We start from the raw sequence: 22231 nt of genomic DNA on the forward strand, positions 1-22231 counted from the left end.
GAGAGACCAGCATGGAGACAAACATCAGGTCCATGTTGGACAGACTGACAGTCCACTGGTCTCCAGAGACCAGCATGCAGATCGACATCAGGACAGGTGGAGAAGCAGTTGTTGTCCATGTACAGACCTGAAAGATGGAGTCCAGCTGGGTCTGATGCTGCTGGACAGACGGACCACTGGGGGACTTTGAGATCTGCTGGTCCACTCTGTGGAGGAATCATGAAGAACTAGGTCACATGATGTCTGAAGGTCCATGGAGTCATGTTTGGATGAGGACAGTCCACCAGAGGACTTCCTGTCATTGAAGGTTCGCTGGTCCTCCTGAGACTGAGAACGTGACAGATACAGGAAAACTTTCCTTCCTCATGCCACAATCTGGTACAATAATTCACTTTAATTTATTCATCGTTGCTCTGAATTTCTGCTGCACATTTACTTAAACAATGTGGGGCCCTGGACAGCTCAGTGCGTGGAGCGGGTGCCGTTTACAAAGGCCATTGCCCTCGTGCCGGCAGCACAGATTTTGGACTTTGAAGTTCCACTTAGAACCTTCTTATGATCCAGAAGAGCAGAATGCGAATTCTTAACTGGTCTAAAGATTTTGATCAGGAGTGTACATAGGCTATAGACATTTTTAGGTAGCGCTTTTATATGGAGCTAGAACTGAACCCTGCAGGACACCATAGACCCTAGAACTGAACCCTGCAGGACACCATAGACCCTAGAACTTAACCAGGACACCATAGACCCTAGAACTGAACCCTGCAGGACACCATAGACCCTAGAACTGAACCAGGACACCATAGACCCTAGAACTGAACCCTGCAGGACACCATAGACCCTAGAACTGAACCAGGACACCATAGACCCTGGAACTGAACCAGGACACTATAGACCCTAGAACTGAACCCTGCAGGACACCATAGACCCTAGAACTGAACCCTGCAGGACACCATAGACCCTAGAACTGAACCCTGCAGGACACCATAGACCCTAGAACTGAACCATGCAGGACACCATAGACCCGAATTAGTCTTTACAAGTGTAAAGTTGGGGACTACATTGTATTTGTATTTATGAAGGAATATTACATTCAGGTCAAAATCTTTTTTTGTGGAAATTTGAATAAACATTGGCATAAAGCAGCATATTTGCCCTTTCTCATGTTGTTAACAGTATTAAAAACATTTAAAAAAGACGTGAAGGTAATTTAGAACAGCAAAAAATGTGTGAATAAATGTGCGATTAATTGCGATTAAAAAAATTAATCGTTGGACAGCCCTAATAATAATATAAAAAAGCTATAAAAGTATGGAGCTAGAAATGTCTCATGATTCACAAATGCACAGGACAAGTTTTACAAATGCACAGACAGATTTGCAAATGCACACACTGTTTCACAAATTCTAGGGTCTATGGTGTCCCGCAGGGTTCAGTGCTAAAATATAATCTTTTTTTTTTTTTAGATGCAGAAAGGCTCCTTAAAGAGCTGAGTCTTTAGCTTGCTCTTAAAAGTAAGTCCAGACCTGCAGATCGGAAAGAGTTTGGTAGGTCATTCCACCATCAGGGAACAATGGAGGAGGAGAGTCTGGCTACTGATTTCACTCCACGTGGGGGTGGAAGCACCAGGTGTCTTTCACTGGCTGAGCGGAGCTGTGGATGAAGGAGTGAAGGTAGAGGGAGATCAGCTCTGGATGAAGGAGTGAAGGTAGAGGGATAGTAGCTCTAGATGAAGGAGTGAAGGTAGAGGGAGAGTAGCTCTGGATGAAGGAGTAAAGGTAGGCAAGAGTAAAATAATCATGTTACGATAAAAGAAATTCAGTCTCTGTTACGTTTTTCTGAAACATTTATGTAAAACTCACCTCACTGAGGGAAAACGTCGGGTATCTTTAAAATCAATAATGAGATCCTTTGATCTGTCACTCTTCAAGGACACACAGCTGGGCTCAGGTCCAGGTTCAGGTTCAGGTTCAGGTTCAGGTTCAGGTTCAGGTTCAAGTCCAGGTCCAGATCTTCTCCTATAACAAAGGTGTTTGGTGACATGAGGTTAAGTTCTGGTCTCCGGAAAGATCCTAGACACAACTTGTATTGTAATAGATGCAGAAAATTATCAAGACACATATTTCTAAAACTAAAATAATCATGTTACAATAAAAACATTTCAGTCTCTGTTACGTTTTTCAGAAACATTTATGTAAAACTCACCTCACTGAGGGAGAACATTGGGTCTCTTTAAAATTAATAAAGAAATCATATGATTTGTCACTCTTCAAGGACACACAGCTGGGCTCAGGTCCAGGTCCAGGTCCAGGTCCAGGTCCAGGTCCAGATCCAGGTTCAGGTCCAGGTCCAGGTCCAGGTCCAGGTCTCCTCGGGGAGGTTTTGGAGGGAAGGACTCCCTCCTCTCTGTCCTCACACTGATCCATGCTGCTGGATTCACATCAGCTCACACACACCTTCTACCTTCATCTGCAGAGGAAACACACGTCATGGTAGATGTACAACGACCAGTCCAACTCACTAAAACTCCTGTATCAATGTTCAATAAAACCATATATAACATACTGTATAGAAGTATGGGGACACACATTTAAGACAGTCACGAAACCAATATCCATCCATCCATTATCTATACCCGCTTTGTCCTTTACAGGGTCTCGGGGGTCTGCTGGAGCCTATCCCAGCTCGTATTCAGGTGAGAGGCAGGGTTACACCCTGGACAGGTCGCCAGTCCATCGCAGGGCCGAAACCAATATTCTTACTCCAAAAAAAAGCAATGCGACTCATAAACAAAGTTGGATACAAGCAACAACAAACAACCAATTATTTATAGACACAAATGAGCTCAAATTCAATGAACTGGTGGACTTCAAAACTGCACAGATTATGTTCAAAATCAACAATACCATGCTGCTAGACTGTTCCAAAACATGTTTAATTTAAGACAAAGCCATTCCAAGCTCATAGGGGAGAGATATACAGGAAATCAACAATCAGAACCAACACCAAACTGAGATGCTACAGTGGCAGCAGTGTTGGATGGAATAAGTTGGAGAGGGATTGGAAATCATGTAGAACCTTAACCTTATTTTTTTTAAAAACATTGAAAAGAAGGATGATTTCTCTATATCAAATTAATGAGTGGTGATGCTTGCTATGTTGAATTGGGTACTCATTTAATTGGTGATTTGATTTGATAATTTAAGGATGAAGGAAACATGTAGACTGCATCTTTTCTTTTTCTTTCTTATTTCTAGAGAAATATTTGTTATCCCCATGGAGGCAATTTGTTTTACTGGCAGTCTTATCTCTTACTTCTTGCTTTTACTTCATTACTTTAAATAATCTTTTTGAGGGTAGGCAATGAATAAGCTTTGCTTCAGCCTACACGGTCTAGATGTTATTTGTATATTGGAAACTTTTTTGTAATGTTTTCTTTGAACAGTGTATTTGTTTCTTTGTTGTCATTTTTATTTTATTCTTAATTGTGTAAAAGCTATTTTGATGTTTGTCTTATTTTTATTATTTTCTTGTGATGTCAAACTAAACTAAACTAAACTAAACTAAACTAAACTAAACTAAACCAGCTCTGACTGATCTTCTCTTCAGCTTCATGTCCGACAGCAGTGAGGAAGCTGCTGCACTTCTACTATCCGACCACTAGATGGAGTCATGGAGCTGCAGCTCAGCTCACACCCTCAACCCACATTTACACTCCATTTAATCACATGTTTGCTCTTAGTTTCTGTCTCCAGGACAAAAGATCATCATGATTCTTAATTACTGAAACAGCTTAGACCCTGGAGAGTCCAGAAGGCTGTGGTTGCAGTTCCTCCACTGACCACTAGAGGCGGCAACAGCGAGTTCATTTCCACTGAACTCCGTCAGTCAAACTTTACAGCAGAAAGAAACATATTTACAGTCTGGTTCTGGTTCTGGTCTAAATCTTTAACTGGGTCCATCCTCCATAAAATGGAGCCAGAACATCCGGTGATTGGACTAGAGACCAGGAGGAGTTTCTGATCACGTTCACTTCCTCCTTTTAGGCCTGAACCTGAACTTGGACCGTTAGTCTCCACATATTTCTGATCTATTCGGGCCGGCAGCTCTTTCTTCCCCCACAAACACAATAATGATCTGATACTGAGCTCCTTCTCGGTCTCCGCGTCTCCGCTCCGCGGGTTCAGAGTGTCAGACAGCGGGAGAGCAGCGGCTCAATCTCCGCCTCCAGTACCAGCTCTGTCATTCGTATTTACGTGATCAAATCAGCCGCTCCTAAATTTCATGTGCGCTCCTATTTCAGCCTTTGAACGAATGAACGCGGCTCAGAAACAGAAATATATGAAGTTCTGAGTTTGACATAATGCAGATATTTTTTTCATATACTCAAACTTACACCGTAATATTTACACACTCTTACTGTAAAAGAAAAGGATGAAACAATATTTTCTTCTAAGATCTAAACTTCAAACACCTTACTTTTCTAAAAAGGCCAGTCTCCTTTTTCACTGCAGTTTCTGTTTTGCAGAGACTATAAAAATGAATTCTCCCATATTTTCACCCAATGCCTCACACAGCCCTCTTCACAACTAGAATCACTACAGGCACAGTGAATATCAAACAATTTGACTGTACAAATATTGAAATATGAATGTGTAAACACGACCATCATCTACCTGAACTGCTGCTCGTTCACCGACTCCGCTCCAACATCTGGACACGTCGAACCGTCGGCTCCTTCTCCTTCAGTTCCAGCTGGGACTCCGTTAACGGGAATGATCTTTTGTCCACAAACGGAGCTGCTGGAGTTTAAAAACTGCTCCGATGACCTTCACACGGAGCTCCACACCCAGAAACCCGTCCACGAGAAAGTGAAAGTAAAGTTGACTAAAGTATCTGCGACACAACCAGGGTTGCCAGGTCTGACGAGGAAAAACAGCGACCGAGACTCTGAAAACCAGCCCGACACAAGCAGCCCAAAACCACAACATAGAACATTAAGAAAGAACGATATTAGTTGGTGAATTGACCTGAATATATTTATTTCTGCCGCTGATGAATGAACTTGACAGAAATATGAAGACCTGTCAGAGGCGTCCTGGCTGCTTTTGCGCCCTGGGCGAACTGTCCAGCTATATATATATATGTGTGTGTGTGTGTGTGTGTGTGTGTGTGTGTGTGTGTGTGTGTGTGTGTGTGTGTGTGTGTGTGTGTGTGTGTGTGTGTGTGCGTGTAAAAACAGGTGTGTAAATTACACTAATCCTTCAAACATTCAAATGTATAATTAACGAATAAAATAAAATAATTAAATTAAAAAAAAATACAATTAGGCTTATTCACATAATCTGAATTGAGTGCTCGGACTGTAGCAGATTTTTTAATCCGGCTCTTTCACCCTTTCTTACAACAAGTGTAAAGTGGTAAAGTGCAATCTAGAACTTGACTTTTCTAGCCTTCTTTTCAGCAAAATCATCAATTACATCACCATATGAAATCTGTTGTGCAACTGTATGACTGATGCTGATGATGGCAAGTCCAGAGAGACGCTGCTGTGACATAGTGGACCTCAGGTAGTTTTTAATGAGAAAAACTCTTTCTGCTTCCGCTACTGTCACTGCTGCAGAGGCAAAAAAAGGCGGTTGTTTTTCTCTGAATAGACTAACCAACTTCTGGGAATCTTTTCACCATTAACTAGTGTCTTTTTGAAATACTGGTGATGGTGGACTGGTGAACTTCTTCCATCCACCTCATTCCTGGGGAAAACAAAGTCCGCTGGTACCTCACTTGGTCCTCTGCAAACCAGCTGTGTCCTAATTCTGTCAGTCACAACTGAAGGCCCATTAGCAGCAGGGTCAGTCGACACAGGCTCATCCTCAGGTACAGGACCTGGTGAGGCATGGTGTGTCCGAGGCATTTCTAATAAACAGAATAAGGTATTTCCATTAGTATTCATGTTATTCACATCATTTACAGTGTTTACAAAATATTTTTTTAAAGTTGTGCACGAACAGGGCACAGACACACACCTGAGGAGCCCTGCAAGCTACATGTGTCTGAGGAGGACGGCTCCAGGACATCTCTGAAGAGATCTGTGTGGCTGCAGAGGTAGATGGCCCCTCATCACACTCTGGGACCAGGGGCCTCATGTACAAAGAGTGCGGCGCACGAAAAACATGCGTACGCCACTTTCTACGCTCACGGTCGGATATACAAAGAATGACGTGAATGTAGAAAGTTGCGGTCCTTCACTCACACACCAAGGCTGGCGTACGCACTTTTCTGAGGTTTTGTCCGTTGGAGACACTCACTGGTGATGCAGTGAAGGGCAGAATATGAGGAAACGTGACGTCAGCAATAAGTTCACGACCACATGAAGGACACGACAGTCACCACATCACCAGATAAGTTACACAAGAGTGGAGCTGCAACAATCTCACAATCAACCACATGATCTGAACAAACAACTAAAGGAGCTCAACGATGGAACCAGCAAATCCTGATGGAGCTTTAGCTCCGTTAGAGGAACCTGCTGATGATCAGATCACACCGACCTGCTGGTCCAGGACTAAGACTGGACCATCAGCTGGTTTAGTCTGGATCTGCTGGTCCAGGACTAAGACTGGACCATCAGCTGGTTTAGTCTGGATCTGCTGGTCCAGGACTAAGACTGGACCATCAGCTGGTTTAGTCTGGACCTGCTGGTCCAGGACTAAGACTGGACCATCAGCTGGTTTAGTCTGGACCTGCTGCTGCACCCAACACTGCTGCACCAACGCCACAAGGTGAAAGTGTTTCTTTGGCCGTTTCCGAATTCGGACACTACCGCACTACATGCTACATACTGCAAAGTATGCACTGAATACTGCCTACTTAATGAAGGATTCAGTACGCTGCTCCAGCAGACCGTTCACACAGCAGTGTGCTACAGTGTATCCCAGAATGCATCTTGCACCAAAACGTCAGCGAAAGATGAGATGTAAAAGCAGACTAGAAGCTGTTTTAATTTCAGCTGTAGCGCTGTTAATATGCCACTTTATTACGTTTTAACATCTTTTCAGGTGTAAAAGTAACCGTTAAATCCCCACCCTGGGCTCAGTTTATCCAAATAACGCCTGTTAAGAAATTTGATCCGATGTTCCGGAGATCAAAAGAGCCGCCGGTCCGGCCGCATCAGCAGCAGCTGTTACCATGGTAAACTAAATTGAATTAAAAAGGTTATATATTAAAGTTACTTACATTTATATTCCTCCTTCTCCCTCTCCACGGGGCAATTAGTATTTTCTGCCTTCACATCACATCACTGTCCGGTTGCGAGCTGTTTTCTCAATAAAGCTTTGAGAAAAAAAAGAAAAAAGTGTTGCCAGGCCGAGGCCGCATTGCATTCTGGGATATAGTAAGCAAGGTAGACTGGTCTGACGCATGCTGCGGATTTTTTTCCAAATCAGTAAGACATCCGGGTATTTTTCGCACACTGCAGATTTCCTTCTGTTCACATACAGCATACAACTTACTACACTTTGGCCAAATCAGTGTATACTTGTAGTACAGTATGCGAATTCGGAAACGGCCTATGTATATGCTGTCATTCCTTAACTTGCGCGATCGGCATGGTCCACTGCAGCTCTGAGCTCAAAAAATCCACCAACCTCAACATCTTGGATTACAGGCGTGCGCCAATGCACACGGCAGGGACGTTTCACATTTTTCGGTCTTTTGAGATGAGTTTAACACGTCCAAACGAAGCAGACTATGATAAGAAACCATCTCTGGTCCATTTAATGTGGATCAAATTTCTATGTTCTGATAACAGTCTGAGATTCAAGATGAGAAACATTTTGAGTTAATGTGCAAACCTATGAGTGGATGGAGACTTGAGACCATCTTTGTTGTGAATTGACATGAAAATGGGAAAAATACAGGGAAATTAACTGGAAAAAAAGCAGCTTTTTTCCATCCATAAGTGGTAGTGTGGCCGAGAGGTCTAAGGTGCTGGATTTAGGCTCCAGTCTCGGAAGAGGCGTGGGTTCAAATCCCACCACTGCCATCAAGGTTTCAAAGATATGTTGATGACTATGTGGGACATCAAATACTAAACTTTCTTTGTGATGATCATTGGTTTGGTAAAAACAACAAATATTGACTGTTACAGGAATCTTTCTGAAACTATGTATACGCAGTCATTCCTTAACTTGTGCGATCGGCATGGTCCACTGCAACTCTGAGCTCAAACAATCCACCAGCCTCAACCTCCCAATATTGTGGATTACAGGTGTGCGCCAATGCACACGGCAGGGACGTTTCACACTCATCGGTCTTTTGAGATGAGTTTGACACATGTCCAAACGAAGCAGACTATAAGAAACAATCTCTGGTCCATTTAAAGTGGATCAAATGTCTAATGTCACTTCAAGTGAGAGATCTGGGAAAGCTACAAAGCTCTTCAGGCACATTTTTCCAGTGCTGCCAGTGATGTCTGAAGGGATTCAACAGAGAGGGCAAAATACAAGGGACTCAATGATGTTCTCACCTCAATGTCCTTTGTTGTCAATCTTGGAGTGATGTATGATGCCCTCACAGAACTCAGTGATCTGTCGAGTCTGCTCCAAAAGAGAGACATGACGCTGCCTAAAGCAGACAAGCTGCTGACTCAACAGGTTTGAGTCTTTGAGTCAATGCTTTCCTTACCAGGCCCATACACAAAAAGGGTTCTTCAAGCTCAGACAGAGGGGTGCTTCAAGAATGTAGCCCTGCATGACAATCCAAGAATTGTGAGGATCAATGCAGGACAGTTCTTCCGCAGTATGGCTGAAAACATCAAATGCAGGATGTCTCCAACAACTTCCGTCTTTCCTCTTTTGTTGGTAAATCTCTAGGTAGTGTAAACTCTATTCTGTTAGAGTCAGTTGTCATGGTGGCAGCTATAGAACAAGACTATAATAGTTAGTCTCAAATATAGCTTCGCAGTAGATATGCTGACCATTCTCTGTAAACTCCAAAGAGGTTTTTGCGTAAAAATCCCAGTAGATCGGCAGGTTCTGAAATACTCAGACCAGCCCGTCTGTTACCAACAACCATGCCACGTTCAAAGTCACTGAAATCACCGCACTTCCCCATTCCAATGCTTGGTTAGAACTACAGGAGATTCTCTTGACCATGTCTAGGTGCCTAATTGCATTGAGTTGCTGCCATGTGATTGGCTGGTTCGAAATGTTCATTGAAGTGCAGTGGGAGACGTTATTTTACCTAAAAAAGTGGCTGGTGAGTGTAAATGCATACATATGTACGTGTCCGATATACTCCTCATGACCATTAAATCTTTTTGAAGGCATTGATTTTAAATAGCAAGCAGCAAGTCCAATTCATCTTGTGAGGTTGTCTAACTGTGAACATAATTCCTCCTTTATGTAACAATGAGTGTAGCTGATTACTCTTTCTTACTTCATGTGGTTTATTAACACAATTAATGGAGATGCCGGGGATTGAACCCGGGACCTCATACATGCGAAGCATGCGCTCTACCACTGAGCTACATCCCCTTTGAAGGTTGATCCTGACAGGAAAGTAGTGAGGTGGCATATCCAGCCCTGTATCCAGTGGAAGTGGCCTCTTTATTTCTATCCCTCCAAAATCCAAACCTGATGGATGAATGTTGAAATGTGAAAATTCAGATTTTTCACAAAAGACATGCTGTGATGGCCGGGAATCGAACCCAGGTCAACTGCTTGGAAGGCAGCTATGCTCTCCACTATACCACCATCGCACAGATGTGGTACATAAACGTCATAATTTCGGCAACACAGGGCAAAACGGGGTTTCACTGGGACTGAGGTTTGTCTGTCCGCTTTGCAGCAAAGGGCAGGACTAGATGACTAGATGCTGGGGGACCCTAACCTCAACAATGCTGCTTCTTTGCTTTGCTCTGTTTTGAATTAACTTGGACATCAGTGCTTTTCTGGACTTCAGGGTGAATTATGACCTGGACTGTCTGCGTGAAATTCCGAAGGTGGCAATGTTGCATAACTCCTCCTAACCTTTAAACAGAGAGAGTACATTTGATTAGCCAGAATAAAGCGTTTAAATTCATGGGCTGATTGTAAACTGGATATGTATTTATTCACCCTTACTTGAAACAACCAGATTTCAGGATCCTGCTCCTTTGAGCCCCACTGGATCAATCTTGCCGGATTGCTTTTGAACAATGGTGTCCTGAGGGTTAGAGATGAGTCTATATACAATCATCGGCCAATTTTTTAGGTACACCTTGCTAGTACTGGGTTGGACGCCCTTTTTCCCTTCAGAACTGCGTTAATCCTTCGTGGCATAGATTTAACAAGTGTTGTGCCCGCCCATATGCCCATCTGAACTCTGAATTTATAAATGATTATGTATTCATGATTGGGTGAACATTTTCAGAACAGTAAAGGCTGAAAGCTATAGTCAGTTTATGACACCCTGCTGCCAACTGCTGGTCATCTCGGCCCGGCCCGAGATAGCAAGTTTATGACTCCAAGAGGGGGGGGGGTCAAAACAGATCAAAGCAAGCAAGGAAAGTTTCTGCCAGGGAAACAGACTCCCTGGGGATTTACGACACCCCCTGGGGGGGAGCCGGATGCAGCGGAGCCCAAAAACCAGACGTCAAAATGGTACTGCTTCTTTGAACCCCCCTTTTCCGCTTCAATGTGCCTCTTTGAACAGGCCGCTGTTGCCTGAGCCCCAGCATGCCTTGCGTGGGGGGGGTGGCGCCTACAAGCGGCGCGCATCCAATCGCAATGAGGCACCGATGACGTCACCGCAGCGCGCGTAGGATCAAAACCCCTGCCGCTGCTCTTTTTCTCTCTCTTCTCAACTTCATCTCATCGGCGCTGGATCTTTGGCTCCACCAAAAGATCCCACCTCTCTCTCCCCCCGGGCTGGGGGGAGGCAGGAGGCCCGCACCGGACCGGGCCCTGCGGGGTCCGGCCGTTGAAGCCGCGGTTCCCCGGGAGGCTCCGATTTCTCACTAAACTCTGTTCCTCTTTAAGTTTCTGCAGATCCGAGCTTCCGACGCCCACGCGCTCCCGGCAACCAGATCGGGACACAGCTGCGATTGAGTGCTCAGACTGAACCCCCCCTCCCCGCTCCGAGCCCCTGTCTGCGAACCGGCGCAGGGATCGGGGAGGACGGCCGGCGTCTCGCCCGGCGTGAGCTCTCCCGGGGCCCGGACGGCCGCGCGTCGGCGACCGGCGCAGAGAGGGAAGCACGGCAGGAGAGACCGGTCCCCCCGCCGCGCCTAGGAATGCGTGTGAGCCTCCGTTTTGGTCCGGAACCACGGCCCGGCACGAGGTGGCCCCGCCGCTGTCTAATCCGTTTCAGGGGAAGGGACGGGACGCGATAGCCTGACTGCGAAACCCCAGCAGGACCGCGAACCCAGTCGACAAACCCGCAGGCACCCGATTCCGGATCCCAGAGGAGACGTGAGCCCGCGTAGCAGTGATCAGTAGGATTTAAGAGTGTTCAGAACTGTGTGTGAGATTGTGAGACCTGGGTTATCAGTAACTTAAGAGTGTTACAGAGCTAAATCTGTGTTCAGAGCTGAGATTACATCATCATTGTTATCATTATCATGGTTGATTATTTGGTAGTCGTTGTTTTCTGCCGTAGGCACGTTTTAAATGCTGCGTTCGCCATCCGGTCCGATTGCACGTGGCCCAGAGGGCGCGCCCATCTTTAAAAGACCACAGGAGCCCCGTTTGAACTGTAGATGTTCTGTATCTTCGTTATTATTGCTTGATTTCATGCATTCCATGCATTTAACGTTTATGTTTCATTTTATTGATTGTTGTTTTTCTTGTTAGTTAATGGTTTTATAATAATGTCGTGTGCCATCAGATTTATTCGGGTATTTATTTACATCCCTTTTGATACCCGTATGTAAATAAATTCTGATTGATTCTTAATGAGTGGTTGTGTTATTTCATGCAAGATTTGGTCACAAATTGATTTGTTTAAGCAGAGCCTAGTGTTCGGATATCACGCCTTCACTGTTATTCTGTAAGATTTGCTGTTCTGCAGGATAATTCAAATCATAATGAGACTGATTTTCTGCTGTTTAGTTATCAAATCTCTCCGGATTTAAGGCCACCGGAGTGGTGCCCCGACGAGAATTATTATCATATTGGTCATTCAATTTGATAAATAGTCCACTTTATTAATTATTAATAATTCTTTAATAGAATCATCATTAGCCTTCGATAACTGGACAGCCAAGCTATCCGAGACGCACAACATAAATGGTGCCCCAGCGTGGGGCTCTCCAAACGATATTTGTGACCAAGTTTGTATGAAATAACATTAATTTTGATCGGGAAAGAAAATATTTTTATTTTTCTTCCCCCCTCATTATCTGATTCCTACGGTTATTTTAAAACATCCCTGTTCTAATGGCAACCTCGCCTCACTAAAGGGTGATTGCTTTGTTAAGTTCTTTAATTTCATTAATTTGAACTTTTATTTTTCATCACACGATTATTAATCTTGTGATTGATTTCCTCTGCAATCTTGCTTCACTGAGGGTAATGGTTGGGTTTGCTTTAAGTTTTGTTAATTTTATTAACCTGAACTTTTTCTATCACTCAATTTTTGTGAATCTGTTTGAGTAATTTCCTCTTGCAACCAGGTTCCATGGAAACTAATGGTTGGCTCGCTGTAAGTTCCTGATTTTTATTAATCTGAACTTTTATTGAGGGATCACTATTTTATTAATCTCTGATTAATTCCCTTTTGCAACCATACTTAACTGAAGGTAATGGTTGACTTAATTTCTTTAATTCTATTAATTGAACTGTTGCTGATTACCCCATGTGAGTTATTAATCTTCTCAGATTAATCTCTACTGTGTTTTAAGTTGAATCTTTAATTTAAAGTTATTTAAAGATTCCTCCCTTTTAACTCACTTTATTAATTCCTTTCAGTTGGTTCTTGCTTCTAAGGTTATAACCAATATCCCAGTCTCTCAGGGTTTGTTATCGGTTTAATTTCTTCTAATCTGGGTGATAACGTGAGCTGACTTCGTTAATAAGTGTAATCTCTTGCCAGAATCCCAAGCGAAGCGCTGGGGCCTGGACCGTGAGCTGAGGTGTGGTTATTAATGGCAGAAAGCTCATCGCAGTGGACGGAGAACCAGCAGAGGTGGACATGCAGGCTGATGGAGATGGACCGACAGGCAAGTCTGTTCTTAGGCTGGACCCAAAAAAGTGGCAAGCCCAGTCATCTCATCCCCCTGAGCCCCCTGGTCAGACGCCACCGTGAGTAAGCCAAAAATTAATTACCCGAAAGGAGCTGCGGCTCTTCCCAGTTTTCACTGTTACTGACGCTGAAGAAGCAGCTCAGCGTTTTCTTAAAGTAAACCAGAGATTAACAGCCAAGGCGCAGACGCCGTACCTCAGAGCGAGGGGGGTCCCACGTTTGACCTTTTTAGCAAAAGAACACTGAACAGCTGCATTACCTTGTATGCAGCGGCCCCCTCACAATTTTTCTGACCCAGAAGTGGAAGTCCGCTCCACACCTGGAAAGGAGGGTAGGATACCTTGGGGCGTTAAAGAAAAATTCACGCCTACACACAACTTCCAGGCTTCCACGGCCAAACATAAGTTAATGTGTGTTTTTGGTCGCCTAGCAATTAATCACAGAAGGGTTAAATTGTTAGCTTTTGTTTTAGGTACAGTGTACATACTGAAACCTAACTAACCTCTCCTTTTATCTTTTGTTTACCGCACTGTAAGAGTGACGTCACTGTGTTATGTAAATGAATTGTGTTATTGCTTTGAATATGTTTTTCTTTTCATATTTTTGTGCATAACTCGCCTAGTGGACTAACCAGGCTAGCCTCACGCCCCAACCAGAGTTTATGACCACATGGACTGTTGCACCGTTGTTAGATTCGACAACCAGACCCTGCATTCCGGTCGTCGATTCGAAGGGGGGATGTTGTGCCCGCCCATATGCCCATCTGAACTCTGAATTTATAAATGATTATGTATTCATGATTGGGTGAACATTTTCAGAACAGTAAAGGCTGAAAGCTATAGTCAGTTTATGACACCCTGCTGCCAACTGCTGGTCATCTCGGCCCGGCCCGAGATAGCTAGTTTATGACTCCAAGAGGGGGGGGGTCAAAACAGATCAAAGCAAGCAAGGAAAGTTTCTGCCAGGGAAACAGACTCCCTGGGGATTTACGACACCCCCTGGGGGGGAGCCGGATGCAGCGGAGCCCGAAAACCAGACGTCAAAATGGTACTGCTTCTTTGAACCCCCCTTTTCCGCTTCAATGTGCCTCTTTGAACAGGCCGCTGTTGCCTGAACTACAACCCCCAGCATGCCTTGCGTGGGGGGGGTGGCGCCTACAAGCGGCGCGCATCCAATCGCAATGAGGCACCGATGACGTCACCGCAGCGCGCGTAGGATCAAAACCCCTGCCGCTGCTCTTTTTCTCTCTCTTCTCAACTTCATCTCATCGGCGCTGGATCTTTGGCTCCACCAAAAGATCCCACCTCTCTCTCCCCCCGAGCTGGGGGGAGGCAGGAGAACCGCACCGGACCGGGCCCTGCGGGATCCGGCCGTTGAAGCCGCGGTTCCCCGGGAGGCTCCGATTTCTCACTAAACTCTGTTCCTCTTTAAGTTTCTGCAGATCCGAGCTTCCGACGCCCACGCGCTCCCGGCAACCAGATCGGGACACAGCTGCGATTGAGTGCTCAGACTGAACCCCCCCTCCCCGCTCCGAGCCCCTGTCTGCGAACCGGCGCAGGGATCGGGGACGGACGGCCGGCGTCTCGCCCGGCGTGAGCTCTCCCGGGGCCCGGACGGCCGCGCGTCGGCGACCGGCGCAGAGAGGGAAGCACGGCAGGAGAGACCGGTCCCCCCGCCGCGCCTAGGAATGCGTGTGAGCCTCCGTTTTGGTCCGGAACCACGGCCCGGCACGAGGCGGCCCCGCCGCTGTCTAATCCGTTTCAGGGGAAGGGACAGGACGCGATAGCCTGACTGCGAAACCCCAGCAGGACCGCGAACCCAGTCGACAAACACCTGATTCCGGATCCCAGAGGAGACGTGAGCCCGCGTAGCAGTGATCAGTAGGATTTAAGAGTGTTCAGAACTGTGTGTGAGATTGTGAGACCTGGGTTATCAGTAACTTAAGAGTGTTACAGAGCTAAATCTGTGTTCAGAGCTGAGATTACATCATCATTGTTATCATTATCATGGTTGATTATTTGGTAGTCGTTGTTTTCTGCCGTAGGCACGTTTTAAATGCTGCGTTCGCCATCCGGTCCGATTGCACGTGGCCCAGAGGGCGCGCCCATCTTTAAAAGACCACAGGAGCCCTGTTTGAACTGTAGATGTTCTGTATCTTCGTTATTATTGCTTGATTTCTTTTTTTGTTTTCATTCCATGCATTTAACGTTTATGTTTCATTTTATTGATTGTTGTTTTTCTTGTTAGTTAATGGTTTTATAATAATGTCGTGTGCCATCAGATTTATTCGGGTATTTATTTACATCCCTTTTGATACCCGTATGTAAATAAATTCTGATTGATTCTTAATGAGTGGTTGTGTTATTTCATGCAAGATTTGGTCACAAATTGATTTGTTTAAGCAGAGCCTAGTGTTCGGATATCACGCCTTCACTGTTATTCTGTAAGATTTGCTGTTCTGCAGGATAATTCAAATCATAATGAGACTGATTTTCTGCTGTTTAGTTATCAAATCTCTCCGGATTTAAGGCCACCGGAGTGGTGCCCCGACGAGAATTATTATCATATTGGTCATTCAATTTGATAAATAGTCCACTTTATTAATTATTAATAATTCTTTAATAGAATCATCATTAGCCTTCGATAACTGGACAGCCAAGCTACCCGAGACGCACAACACAAGGTACTGGATACTTCCGGCGCCAGAGAGGATGGCGGCCGCGGTGATTTGGTGCGTGTTACTTTGTCTCTTTTTATTTAATAACGCAGCTTTCTGCTACGACTCCCGGTGCTCTTTCACCAGAGAAGAGCTGATGAACATCAGCTCATCATATTCCTCCTCATTCATCCTGGTCGGCGTTTACATCACACCGCAGGCCCACGTGCAGGACGCTCAGCGCGTGCTCGCCGACCAGATACTGAACGTGGAGCGGTCTAACCCGGACTCCTTAGTTACTGTCCTCGCTGACTTTAACAAAGGTAACCTCAGCCACGAACTCCCTAAATACAGACAGCTAATTAAATGCCCGAGAGGGAAAAATCTTGGATCACTGTTACTCTACAGTGAGCAGAGCCTATCATGCCGTCCCCCGAGCTGCACTGGGACACTCAGACCACCTAATGGTCCACCTGATTCCAGCATATAAGCAGAAATTAAAGCTCTGCAAACCTGCTGTGAGGACTTCAAAGCAGTGGACCAGGAAAGCTACGGAGGATCTTCAGGCATGTCTGGACTGTACTGACTGGGATGTGTTCAGGACTTCTACCAGCAGCCTGGACGAGCTCACAGAGGCTGTTACATCTTACATCAGCTTCTGTGAGGACAGTTGTATTCCAACACGAACCAGGGTTAGTTACAACAATGACAAACCCTGGTTCTCTTCTAAGCTCAAAAGGTTGCGGCTGCAGAAGGAGGAAGCGTTCAGGAGTGGCGACAAGGACAGGCTCAAAAAGGCAAAGTACACGTTTAGCAAGGAGGTGAGAGCAGCTAAACGACTGTACTCTGAGAAACTACGCCAACAGTTTTCAGAAAACGATGCCAGCTCAGTCTGGAAGGGACTGAGACAGATTACTAACTACAAACCCAGAGCCCCCCCCTCCATCAACGACCGACAACTAGCCAACAACCTGAATGAGTTCTATTGTCGCTTTGAAGGACAAAGGGACAGTCCTGATACCATCCCCCCGGACTACATTCACATTCCCCAGTTCCATTCCTCTAACAGCCCCCCTCTCTCCCCAGCAGGGGCTGGAGCGTCTCCACCACTTCACACCCCAGAGGCCCCATCCTCCACCCCCCACACCACTGCGACGCCCCTCTCTATCCTGGAGAGGGACGTCAATAAAATATTCAAAAAACTGAACCCCCGCAAAGCAGCAGGACCGGACTCTGTTTCCCCATCCACCCTGAAGCACTGTGCCGATCAGCTGTCTCCGGTGTTCACGAACATCTTTAACACCTCCCTGGAGACATGCCATGTGCCAGCCTGCTTCAAAACCTCCACCATCATACCTGTCCCCAAAAAACCAAGGACCACAGGACTTAACGACTACAGACCCGTCGCCCTGACCTCTGTGGTCATGAAGTCCTTTGAGCGCCTTGTGCTGCCACACCTCAAAAAGATCACCGACCCACTACTGGATCCCCTGCAGTTCGCCTACAGAGCCAACAGGTCTGTAGACGATGCTGTAAATATGGCCCTGCACTTAATCCTCCAGCACCTGGACTCCACAGGAACCTACGCCAGGATCCTGTTCGTGGACTTCAGCTCTGCCTTTAATACGATCATCCCATCTCTGCTCTATGACAAGCTCTCCCAGCTGAACGTGCCTGACTCCACCTGCAGGTGGATCACTGACTTCCTGTCTGACAGGAAGCAGTGGGTGAAGCTGGGGAAACATGTCTCTGACCCTCGGACCATCAGCACAGGATCCCCTCAAGGCTGCGTTCTCTCTCCTCTACTCTTCTCCCTGTACACCAACAGCTGCACCTCCAGTCATCAGTCCGTCAAGCTCCTGAAGTTTGTGGACGACACCACCCTCATTGGACTCATCTCTGATGGTGATGAGTCCGCCTACAGGTGGGAGGTGGACCAGCTGGTGACCTGGTGCGGCCAGAACAATCTAGAGCTCAACGCTCTAAAGACAGTGGAGATGATAGTGGACTACCGGAGGAACGCAGCCCCACCTGCCCCCCTCATCCTGTGTGACTCCCCAGAAGACTCTGTGGAGTCCCACCGCTTCCTGGGGACCATCATATCTGTTGTGCCCGCCCATATGCCCATCTGAACTCTGAATTTATAAATGATTATGTATTCATGATTGGGTGAACATTTTCAGAACAGTAAAGGCCGAAAGCTATAGTCAGTTTTATGAACCCTGCTGCCAACGTCTGGTCATCTCGGCCCGGCCCGAGATAGCAAGTTTACGACCCCAAGAGGGGGGGTCAAAACAGATCAAAGCCAGCAAGGAAAGTTTCTGCCAGGGAAACAGACTCCCTGGGGATTTACGACCCCCGCTGCATGGCAGATCAAAAGCAGGACAGCAAAACCCAGTAAACCAGGCCTCGGTTTGCTGCCCCCTCGGGTGCTGCCCCTTTGAACAGAAGAAAACTTTGAAACCATGGTCAACCCCCCAAGCCTAAAACCGGTTTAAATGTGCCTCCTAAAATGGCAACCGTTGCCTGAACTACAACCCCCAGCATGCCTTGCGGGGGGGGGGTGGCGCCTACAAGCGCGCGCATCCAATCGCAATGAGGCACCGATGACGTCACTGCAGCGCGCGTAGGATCAAAACCCCTGCCGCTGCTTCTCTCTCTCTTCTCTTCCGATCACCCTCTCATCCGAGCTGGATCGTTTGGCTCTGGGCCAAGATCCCATCTCCCTTTCTCCCCCCGGCTGGGGGGAGGTGTAAGGCCCCATCGGGCCGCTCCGTTGGACCTGCAGCCCGTTGAAGCCGCGGTGCACGGAGCCGCCCCCATCAGCTCTCGGTCTCAACTTTTCATCCAGAGTCCTGCTTCACGTGTCCCCGGTCCCTGGGAGCTGGAAAGGGGGGGGAAGCCGCTCCGAAGCTCGGCCCCGGCCCAGGGTGAGACCCGTTCCTCTTTCCTAACTTCTCTCTCTCTGCTCTTAAACTTCACCTGAAAGGACCTGTGGACAGCCTGCCCCGCGCAGAACCGAGACGCGCTCAGGCCGACGGGCACCAGCACTCAGAAGAAGTAGACTGGCCCCGCGCGCCCCAGAGACGACGTGATAGCCTCCGGACCGGGGCTGGAGCGCCGGCTGCTTCAGCTGTACCCCCGTCCTCTCGTGATTCCAGAGTCAGGAGGAGGAGCGGGAGAGGCGGGAGGACTCTCTGGGATCGGACTCCGACCAAAGACCCGGCAGGAACCCCTGACCGGCACCCGGAGACCCGAGGAGGCGTGAGATTTTGAGACCTGGGTGTATGAGTTTAACTGGGAGTGTTACAGAGCTAAATCTGTGTTCAGAGCTGAGATTACACCACCATCTTTATAAGGACTGTTTTCATTAATTTGTAGTCACTACTTGCTGCTAGTCATTCATGTTTTAAAGCGCTGTTTTCTGCAGTTGATCACGGTTTAACACCGGGATCACCATCCGTTCTAATTGCACTTGGCCAAGAGGGCGCGTCCATCTTTAAAAGACCACAGGAGCCCCGTTGAACTGTAGATGTTCTGTATCTTCGTTATTATTGCTTGATTTCTTCTTTTTTTTCATTCCATGCATTTAACGTTTATGTTTCATTTTATTGATTGTTGTTTTTCTAGTTAATTAATTGTTTTATGATACAAGCCATTTCTGCCATCAGGTTTATTTGGGTGTTGCGTTTATCATCTTTTGACACCCGTATGTAAATAAATTCTGATTGATTTCTTTATGAGTGGTTGTGTTATTTCATGCAAGATTTGGTCACAAATTGATTTGTTTAAGCAGAGCCTAGTGTTCGGATATCACGCCTTCACTGTTATTCTGTAAGATTTGCTGTTCTGCAGGATAATTCAAATCATAATGAGACTGATTTTCTGCTGTTAGTTATCGAATCCCACCGGAAGTAAGGCCCCGGCGGTGGTGCCCCTACGAGAATTATCATTTTTGATAATACAATTTGATAAATAGTCAACTTTATTAATTATTAATAATTCTTTAATAGAATTATCATTAGCCTTGATAACTGGACAGCCAAGCTACCTTGAGTTGCACAACATAAATGGTGCCCCGTGTGAGGCTCTCTCGAAACGATATTTGTGACCAGTTTGTATGAAATAACAGAACATTAATTTTGATCGGGAAAGAAAATATTTTTATTTTCCTTCCCCCCTCATTATCTGATTCCTACGGTTATTTTAAAACATCCCTGTTCTAATGGCAACCTCGCCTCACTAAAGGGTGATTGCTTTGTTAAGTTCTTTAATTTTATTAATTTGAACTTTTATTTTTCATCACACGATTATTAATCTTGTGATTGATTTCCTCTGCAACCTTGCTTCACTGAAGGTAATGGTTGGGTTTGCTTTAAGTTCTGTTAATTTTATTAACCTGAACTTTTTCTATCACTCAATGTTTGTGAATCTGTTTGAGTAATTTCCTCTTGCAACCAGGTTCCATGGAAACTAATGGTTGGCTCGCTGTAAATTCCTGATTTTTATTAATCTGAACTTTTATTGATGGATCACTATTTTATTAATCTCTGATTAATCCCCTTTTGCAACCATACTTAACTGAAGGTAATGGTTGACTTAATTTCTTTAATTCTATTAATTGAACTGTTGCTGATTACCCCATGTGAGTTATTAATCTTCTCAGATTAATCTCTACTGTGTTTTAAGTTGAATCTTTAATTTAAAGTTATTTAAAGATTCCTCCCTTTTTATTCACTTTATTAATTCCTTTCAGTTGGTTCTTGCTTCTAAGGTTATAACCAATACCCCAGTCTCTCAGGGTTTGTTATCGGTTTAATTTCTTCTAATCTGGGTGATAACGTGAGCTGACTTCGTTAATAAGTGTAATCTCTTGCCAGAATCCCAAGCGAAGCGCTGGGGCCTGGACCGTGAGCTGAGGTGTGGTTATTAATGGCAGAGAGCTCATCGCAGTGGACGGAGAACCAGCAGAGGTGGACATGCAGGCTGATAGAGATCGACCGACAGGCAAGTCTGTTCTTAGGCTGGACCCAAAAGTGGTGAGCCCGGTCATCTCATCCCCTGAGCCCCCTGGTCAGACACCACCGTGAGTAAGCCAAAAATTAATTACCCGAAAGGAGCTGCGGCCCTTCCCAGTTTTCACTGTTACTGACGCTGAAGAAGCAGCTCAGCGTCTTCTTAAAGTAAACCAGAGGAGAACAGATCACGATTAACAACCAAGGCGCAGACGCCGTACCTCAGAGCGAGGGGGGTCCCATGTTTGACCCTTTTTAGCAAAAGAACACTGAACAGCTGCATTACCTTGTATGCAGCGGCCCCCTCACAATTTTTCTGACCCAGAAGTGGAAGCCCGCTCCACACCTCAAAGGGGGGTAGGATACTTTGGGGCGTTAAAATAAAATTCACGCCTACACACAATTTCCAGGCTTCCATAGCCGACATAAGTTAATTTGTGTGTTTTTGGTCGCCTAGCAATTAATCAAAGAGTGGTTAAATTGTTAGCTTTGGATTTTAGGTACAGTGTACATACTGAAACCTAACTAACCTCTCCTTTTATCTTTCGTTTACCGCACTGTAAGAGTGACGTCACTGTGTTATGTAAATGAATTGTGTTATTGCTTTGAATATGTTTTTCTTTTCATATTTTTGTGCATAACTCGCCTACTGGACTAACCAGGCTAGCCTCACGCCCCCAACCAGAGTTTATGACCACATGGACTGTTGCACCGTTGTTAGATTCGACAACCAGACCCTGCATTCCGGTCGTCGATTCGAAGGGGGGATGTTGTGCCCGCCCATATGCCCATCTGAACTCTGAATTTATAAATGATTATGTATTCATGATTGGGTGAACATTTTCAGAACAGTAAAGGCCGAAAGCTATAGTCAGTTTTATGAACCCTGCTGCCAACGTCTGGTCATCTCGGCCCGGCCCGAGATAGCAAGTTTACGACCCCAAGAGGGGGGGTCAAAACAGATCAAAGCCAGCAAGGAAAGTTTCTGCCAGGGAAACAGACTCCCTGGGGATTTACGACCCCCGCTGCATGGCAGATCAAAAGCAGGACAGCAAAACCCAGTAAACCAGGCCTCGGTTTGCTGCCCCCTCGGGTGCTGCCCCTTTGAACAGAAGAAAACTTTGAAACCATGGTCAACCCCCCAAGCCTAAAACCGGTTTAAATGTGCCTCCTAAAATGGCAACCGTTGCCTGAACTACAACCCCCAGCATGCCTTGCGGGGGGGGGGTGGCGCCTACAAGCGCGCGCATCCAATCGCAATGAGGCACCGATGACGTCACTGCAGCGCGCGTAGGATCAAAACCCCTGCCGCTGCTTCTCTCTCTCTTCTCTTCCG

The 22231-nt window shown here is 46.0% G+C and overlaps 1 protein-coding gene and 3 non-coding genes across 4 annotated transcripts in view; 1 reads left to right on the forward strand and 3 right to left on the reverse strand.

Annotated features, from left to right (window-relative positions):
• LOC133418390 (NACHT, LRR and PYD domains-containing protein 4-like) overlaps positions 1 to 22231 on the reverse strand; it is a 398000-nt gene that overhangs the window by 8327 nt on the left and 367442 nt on the right. The window contains exons 3-5 of the mRNA XM_061707035.1: positions 2206 to 2370; positions 1863 to 2018; positions 128 to 206 (exon numbers count right to left, since the gene is read on the reverse strand). Of these exons, the coding sequence (XP_061563019.1) occupies positions 128 to 206; positions 1863 to 2018; positions 2206 to 2370 (400 nt within the window). The remainder of the gene's footprint in view (positions 1 to 127; positions 207 to 1862; positions 2019 to 2205; positions 2371 to 22231) is intronic.
• trnal-uag (transfer RNA leucine (anticodon UAG)) lies at positions 7963 to 8044 on the forward strand. Its single transcript has one exon. It is a non-coding gene; the product is annotated as a tRNA-Leu (tRNA).
• On the reverse strand, positions 9465 to 9536 carry trnaa-cgc (transfer RNA alanine (anticodon CGC)). The gene has a single exon. It is a non-coding gene; the product is annotated as a tRNA-Ala (tRNA).
• trnag-ucc (transfer RNA glycine (anticodon UCC)) lies at positions 9689 to 9760 on the reverse strand. Its single transcript has one exon. It is a non-coding gene; the product is annotated as a tRNA-Gly (tRNA).

This window comes from Cololabis saira, chromosome 2 (genome assembly GCF_033807715.1).
Source record: "Cololabis saira isolate AMF1-May2022 chromosome 2, fColSai1.1, whole genome shotgun sequence".
Classification (NCBI taxonomy): Eukaryota; Metazoa; Chordata; class Actinopteri; order Beloniformes; family Belonidae; genus Cololabis; species Cololabis saira.